Source organism: Ctenopharyngodon idella, chromosome 10 (assembly GCF_019924925.1).
Source record: "Ctenopharyngodon idella isolate HZGC_01 chromosome 10, HZGC01, whole genome shotgun sequence".
Taxonomy (NCBI): Eukaryota; Metazoa; Chordata; class Actinopteri; order Cypriniformes; family Xenocyprididae; genus Ctenopharyngodon; species Ctenopharyngodon idella.
This window is the reverse complement of record NC_067229.1, coordinates 39,284,249-39,291,849: the sequence shown is the minus strand read 5'-3', so window position 1 is coordinate 39,291,849 and position 7,601 is coordinate 39,284,249. Positions and strand designations below refer to the sequence as shown.

At 39.5% G+C, this 7,601-nt stretch overlaps 2 protein-coding genes across 2 annotated transcripts in view; one reads left to right on the top strand and one right to left on the bottom strand.

Annotated features, from left to right (window-relative positions):
* Positions 1 to 906: 906 nt before the first annotated feature.
* LOC127520935 (myb/SANT-like DNA-binding domain-containing protein 2) lies at positions 907 to 4,836 on the bottom strand. Its single transcript, XM_051909674.1, has 4 exons — positions 4,254 to 4,836; positions 3,108 to 3,363; positions 2,341 to 2,404; positions 907 to 2,248 (listed from the first exon to the last, which is right to left on the bottom strand). Exons 1-4 carry the CDS (start codon positions 4,692 to 4,694, stop codon positions 1,384 to 1,386), a joined length of 1,626 nt encoding a protein of 541 aa, XP_051765634.1. The 5' UTR covers positions 4,695 to 4,836; the 3' UTR covers positions 907 to 1,383.
* A 211-nt stretch (positions 4,837 to 5,047) lies between these two features.
* Positions 5,048 to 7,601, top strand: part of robo3 (roundabout, axon guidance receptor, homolog 3 (Drosophila)) — a 190,028-nt gene continuing 187,474 nt past the window's right edge. Inside the window, exon 1 of the mRNA XM_051909671.1 lies at positions 5,048 to 5,196. The gene's annotated coding sequence lies outside the window, so the exon portion shown is untranslated. The remainder of the gene's footprint in view (positions 5,197 to 7,601) is intronic.

Genomic DNA, 7,601 nt, shown 5'->3' with positions numbered 1-7,601 from the left:
TTGGGAGTGTTTTTTTCCTGGCCGAGGGAGATACTCATCTCATATGACAGGCTAAGCAGGGAAATTAGACTTTGCGTTTGAATTATTGATTCACTTAGCACATGCTCGACCAACGCCAGCACTCCAACTACCTTTGCAACACCATAAAAGAGGTTTACTACACAAGCAACATTACAAAGAGAAAGTGCGCATTGTGTTAAATAAAACACTATACTGTCTTCTGATTTGGGGTATCATTCACTGCATCAGGGTCAAATTCTAAAGTATTGCATGTTTTAAGATTTACAAAATGCATTTTACTTCAAATGTCTGACAGGTACTTTGACATGCACTACTTAGGGCCTATAAGTAGTATTCTAATACATCATTTACTATTCTAGAATGTGACGTTAATGGACACTTATTTAATGGGCACATCTTTCAGCCACTCACAGATCTTTACTGCCACCTGCTGGTCACAAAAAAGACCATCTCAAGTGCTCTAAATGTGGTGCAGATAAATTAAACATTAGAAGGGTTAGTTCACTCAAAAATGAAATTTCTGTCATTAAGAATTCACCTCATGATGTTTCAAACCCGTAAGACCTTCATTTATCTTCGGAAGACAAATTAAGATATTTATGATGAAATCCAAGATTTTAACCATGTCTTTACTACTTCTCTGGACCTTGAATGTGGTAATTTCGTTGCTTTCTATGGGAGACAAAAAAAACAAAAAACAAAATTTTTTTTGAAGATGAACAAATGTCTTACGGGTTTGGAACGACATGAGGGTGAGTAATTAATGACAGAAATTTCATTTTTGGGTGAACTAAACCTTTAATTAACATTAATGTGTTATTCCAAAAGGTTTGAATAAATAAAAATACCTTAAAAAAATAAAAAAATAAAGTAAATAAACATTGCTTAATTTCATCAATTTATTTTTTGTCCTTCAAAACATGTAAACAAGACTGTGACCTGGAAACAATCATACATAAAGACACTGTGTGAGCTCACAAATAAAAAACAAATATGAAAAACATTCATCGAATGTTATAGTTGAAAATGCTGGAATGCTTAACAATATCAATATATACTCTTAAATATATATATATATATATTTATACTTCTATGTAGATAGACTTTATACTTAGATTAATTAAGAGCTCTCGTTGAGGATTCCTTTTTTTTCTGACAGTTCCTGCATTTGGATCTCTGGCTCGAGAGATTTAAATAAAGGCAGTTTGCTCCCGTTTACGCTCCCTGATAAAGACAATTACTGCAAAGGAGACTAGCACCCCTTTCGGAACAGACTGTGCCTGACGTACCACATAAATACTTTGAGTTCAAGTCTATATTTCAATATCCTGGCTTAAAAAGCTTCACTGGCAAATGGAACCGTTACAGTGGATCCTTCTTGTTGAACTTTAACGAATAACCGATCGCAGTCTCTAAACATTCCACTAAAGATCCGGCGGAGAGAAAGTCCAGCTCCACCTCGATAAACTTAATGTAGATGTGTAATCCAGAGAGGGCGCTTTCCCTGGCTTGGCCGGTGCAGTTGTCCTGCAGGAACCTGGTTATGGCCGAAGGCTCGCCTCGGCCGTAGTGTTTGCCTGAAGTCTGAAAGTGCTGGAACAGACATTGCTGTAGCGTCCTCTCCTCTGCAATGCCGAGGTAACAGTAAGTGACTTTGGCTGATGTCCTCTTGTCCTTCTCTATGCTCTCGCAATGGTCCGTCTCCTCCTCTTCCTGTGAGGATGAGGACTTGTCCTCTGCGCTAGACGAATCAGACCCGCTCGTCTCCTCATAGCCTATCGCGTACAGGCCGTATGTTTTTGGGATGCCCCCTGGCAGGAGGTACTGGGAGCCGTTGCTGCACCCCGCCGCTCTCGTCTGTGCGATCGGGATCCAGTCCACCTCCATGTGCAGCTCCAAACAGCGAGCTTCGCTAATAGTGATGTCGAGGAATTTATAATACACGTTTTTCCAGTTCATCTTCTGCACCTTGGTCATGATAACCCTGCCCTCGGCCTTCTCAGGGTTGAAGTATTCCCGTAGTCGTTTTCCAAGAGGGACCTGCGAGCTGATCTCTGCGTAGTGGTAGCGGATGTCCTCTCTCCACCGCGTGTTGTAGCCCACTCCGAAGATGGCCAGCTTATTTGACAGGTGGAGGCGGGAGAAGTCTGTCCATGTCTGGAAGTGCTCCCATTTGACCTCCACTGACTCGAGGATACGCATCACGTTCTGCATCACTTCCTGCCGTCTGGAGAAAGCATAAGGAGAGGAGGAAGTGAGTAGAAATACTCTGAGTATTTTGGGAAGGTTTTGGGAAATAGAACACTGGTTGATACTTACTGAGCGTGCTCAGATGGCTCCAGTCGGATCTGAAGAACTCTGGTCTTTGGAAGCTGGTTCTCCTCTGTGAAAGACAAGATTGAATTATATGAGATATAAGAAATACATATTTTGGTGGCATCAGATTTTGAGTTGGGTCTTAAATGTGATGATTTTTCACAGATTGTGGTTGATAACTAGGCCCACATGGCATACTTTTATAACATTTTAGCTGAAAATTGGAAATCTGCTGAATTTATTTATTGCAGAAAAGTCCAAATAATATTGATAATAAATATTGTTATTGATTTGGGGTCAGTATGATTTTTTTTACTGTATGCAAAAATATATTAAATGATCTGGAAGTCAGTGGCGCTTCACGTGGAATTCTGTGGTAGCAGAAATCGACTAAGACTCTTATGGTTGCCTGCCCTGATTTTTAAAGGGTTAGTTCAACCAAAAATGAAAATTCTGTCATTAATTACTCTCCCTCAGTCACATGGACTTTTTTAATGATGTCTTTACTACCTTTCTGGGCCTTGAAAGTGGTAATTAAATTGCTGTCTATGGAAAATCGGATTTCATCAAAATATCTTAATTTGTGTTCCGAAGATGAACGAAGGTCTTTCAGGTTTATAACGACATGAGGGTGAGTAATTAATGACAGAAATTTCATTTTTGGGTGAACCAACCCTTTGACTATAAGGCTACAGCTCTCATTTTAAAGACAGATGATATTACAATTGTGACTTTAAACTTATTCACACAGCAAAGATTATTGCTTTCACCTGTCTCTATATCTCCCTCATTGAAGGCAGCAGAAAGGTCCTGATTGCACCAGTCTTCCTGAGAGTAGTCCTCCATAGTGCTGCCGTCTGACTCCATCTCCTGGTAGAGGCCGCTGCTGTTGATCAGCACAGGCTGACAGCTTTGGGAATCCCAGCCGCCCTGTCCGAACACCTTCTCCAGCTGCTCGATGGAGTAACTGCTCTTCCTCTTCCCAATGCCGTGCTCCTTAACTCGGCTATAACACCTTCTTAGTGTCTGCAGAGGACAACAGAGATTAAGGTCATGTTTATAAAAGCAGCAATACATGTGAAGATGGAACAACCAATTCTGAGAAATAGATCACAAATAATCAGTTGCTCTTTATAAACCGTGAACAACAAATTTCTTAGTACTTATACCCCTTGCACTTAAAAAGACACGCTCAATTTCCTTTATCAGCTTCTAAAATCTGATAATGTCTCAGCTCGCATAGTTTTATGAAAAAGAAATGTGCACACCATCATACAAATTTGACATACCGCTTTTTGCATACTATATAGCACAGACATATGCATATTCATACATATTCAGTTGGCGTGGTGTAGCAATAACCCTGCAATAACTCTGATCATATTGGTTACAAACCAACCTTATATATATAAATGTAACTTTACATTTGCATTAATCAGTTTTTCCCGGTATTATATTTGTATAATATATTTCATAAATATATGTTAATATGCGAATATCATTTCAATCAAATATACATGATGAAAGATAAATCACTGTCATGTTGTGGGTAGAATAGGTGATTTCACAGGTATATGCTGAAGCAGACAGTACGGACAGTGAAGCTTTTATGTTTTGTGTTAATATGTGAATTTGTGATATCTAAAGTTCAATGCCCTAATCGCTGCCATTTGTTTAGATTTTGCCATATTCACCAAAGCTCAGTGGAGCGGAGACAACATGACAACAACTCCATGATCACAACTGACTGACAGCCATCGGTCTAATAAGCCTGAGATGAAACCGATCTATATCTCGTTTTGATTTTGACAGCTTCACCGAAGCCCTGTGTAACAAAAACAAACTGCCATACAAACATGACAACAAGTCTCTGAGCATATCCGATTGACAGCCATGAGTTTCGATGTGTTATTTACCTTCATCCTCTCTCGACACTGGGATGGGGTCCTTTCATAACCCAGCTCTGACAGCGCTCTGGACACCCGCTCGTACATCGCTGGTCCCGGCGCCTTACCAGAAAACACCGTCCCGGCCACCTCCAGCTGCTGCATCCGCGCCTCCGCCAGCCTCTCGTTGCCCCACACGGCGATCAGCGCGTTTGTTTCGGACGGTGTCCACGACATGCCTCGGCAAGCGGTGAAGCTGTTGGAGGCAGAGGCCGATCCACTCCGGCCTGCGCCCCCGGACAGCGAAGCTCCGACGTTCAGAGGAGAGAATCTGTTAGGGGTGGAGGGGTTGGAATGGTATTGGTTGCTGTCACTCAGATCCTCTGATTCTGGGGAAGGAACCTCAGTTTTGGGAATCTTCAGCGGCACCGATAGATCAGGAGAACCCTCAGCGTTACTGGGGGCCGCCATCTTGCCTCTGTTGCTAAGGGGAGGGGGCAGAGAGGAAGCGCGCACGCGCGCTCACCTCAAGCGAGATTGACAGCTTCTCTCTTATTTTAATATTATGCAAAATAGTATAAATAATTACGTTATAGCTAATAATATTATATGCAAAATATTATAGGTAATTATTATGAAAAGTAATAATTATATATAGACAGTCTAGAGTTATAATTTGCATTAATGTTACTGTTTTGAAGTATAATAATAATAATAATAATAATATTGTGAAAAAATATATATATTAAATTGTGCTGATACAAAATATACCCTCACTAGGACGCTTCACCGTTTGTATCACTCCGCTTGACCAAGTTCACGGCGTTCTTCCTTGTGAACGGTGCGGAGTGGAAGCCGATTTGCAAATCAGACATAAAAGAAGACTGCAACAAACAGCCGAGAGGATAATGGTGTGCACCTGCACTGCCCAGCCTTCAGGACTTGTACATCTCCAGAGTGAAGAAACGGGCAGGTAACAATATCACAGACCCCTCTCACGCAGGCCACAACCTGTTTGGACTTCTCCCCTCAGGCAGACGTTACAGATGCACTAGACTAGAGCATCTAGGCATAAAAACATGTTTCCCCCAGGCTATCTCCACCTTAAATAGCTAGCACACAATTAGCCTACCTGTTTTTATAATCCATAATTCAGTACTCATGGCGTTTTTGCCACCTGAGAGTTAGGCAATAAATAATAGGCCTACATGTAATACATATTTTTATTTGTACAGTTGTATATACAGTAGGCCACATAATGCACACATGTGAACATAAGTGTTCTGACCTAGATGTATATTAGGCTATTTTATAGCTTATTTTTCTTAATCGTACTTATTTAAATGTTCTTTCTGTTCTCTTGTGTATTTGTATGTACCAAGAGCTCATAAAATCCACAATTTCTTGTATGTTTGCACACACTTGGCGAATAAAGCTCATTCTGATTCTGATAATTCTATATTATTCAAATAAACATTTGACATTTCAGATTTACCATTTTATCACTGTAACTCGCAGCAGCAAATTCTCTCTATATTTAATACCAGTTGCAATTATATAAGGCCTATGTAAAACATTAACGATTATTATTATTTTATATTTTTTAAGTATTACAAGTAATTACCAGTTTTAGAGATGGTTATTTTCCTCTGCTGTTTTATTTTTTTACATTACAAGGAAAAGTACCACTGCTGACCACTAGGCGGGGTTGCTCATCCTCGTTCTGCCTTGCGTCTGATAGAGTTTGTCAAAGTGGCAGCAAACAGACTTGGCAAATTTTACTTGCATGTGTTTTATCCACAACGAATACATTTTTTATTTCTATAAAAAATAATGCATGCAATCATGCCCTTTTCTTGCTCTAATACATAAAATAACAGCTTTAGATTACTCTTCTTTCTTTATGTCCTGTTTAATTCAGTATATTTTTGTTATAGTTTTAATTCTGGCAGCCACTATTGTGCATTTTGTTATACTCACAGAAGCCCAAGCATCTGCCCTTTATTATGCATGCATCACTCCTTAAGTAATGCTAAGGATTTAATGATGCTGTTGAGTTATTTATTTGTGTTGAAATTTGTCATCCTATAGGGAATACAACTTAACTGAGTTGCAGCTTCACAGCTGCTCACGATTTAACAGAGTCTATTTAAGGTCAGAGGTTATAGCCCGTCCTAAGAACAGTGAACCATCCTGACACCATTTTATGTCCATATCTGAGTGTTTTCTGACAACTTCATAGTGTTTGATGTCTGCTAAAGGTTATATGTAAAGTCAGGAGACAGTGTAACCTTTAAAAAACCCAAAGATGACAAGATTGTGTCTTCTCTTGAGTTTCTAAAAGTACCAGTACATTAATGCAAAGATTTTCATGAGCATATGGCGATGGAACCTGAATACTAAGCTGTAACTGCATGCATCCTGATAAAGATATCAGTTTGTTTTCCATATAACTTTTTATTACAAAATATCCTCCTAAGCTCATATTTGCTATTATTTTACAAATTAGGAGGAAACCCATGCGGATGATTCAATTGTGTATGAATTTAGCCTAAGGTGTTCGTTTCTCATCAAGATGTATTATAAAGAATCCCTCAACCATGATGAATATGAATAATAAAGAGCCGCAACCCTGTATTGTAAAATTGGCTTTGTACTACAACACTGGACATTATATTTGTGAATGCAAATCTAAAATGGGAATCTCTTAGCATATGCATATTATACCCCATAGCCATGCATTGCCATACCTTCAGCTTAATGAGGGAATGGATATGTTTGCTCATGATCAGAAGCATGGCCTTCTGATTAGACTCGCTCTAGAGGCATTTCTAAACGTCTTGCTGGCATTAAGAGGAGCACTTCTTAGTCAGATCACATAGTAACTCACAGCTTCGTGAAATCAAGCACTTTTTTTTATCATCAGCGAAGTCACGAAAGCCCTTTAAATGGCTGAATGTGAGAGAAATTGTAATGACCCTCTGACACATTAAGGGGCGTTGAGGAAGCAAGGATAATTACGATTATTATTTCATAATTTAGCATTTTAGCAAAGATGCTGGAAGCGTTTAAGTGAATTTGTGTCTGAGAGATTGCTTTTAGGATTGGCAGTCAAAATTCCTTTGCATTTTATAAAGCCCAAAGTGCTTATTTGCATAATATCTAATGGGCAGAGATATTTCTGTTTATCCCCTACGAACAAAAATTCGCACACGCATTCACAGTCAATTAGAGCAAATTGTGATTATTATTTTTTTTTTAATCTAGTTTTGGAGGTGAGGTTGTTTTCATAAACAACCTCTGCATGGCATGATGGTTGCCAGGCAGCAATTTTGGATCTTCAGGGTGTCCGCGCTGACTGACCCCCTGCAGGGTCAC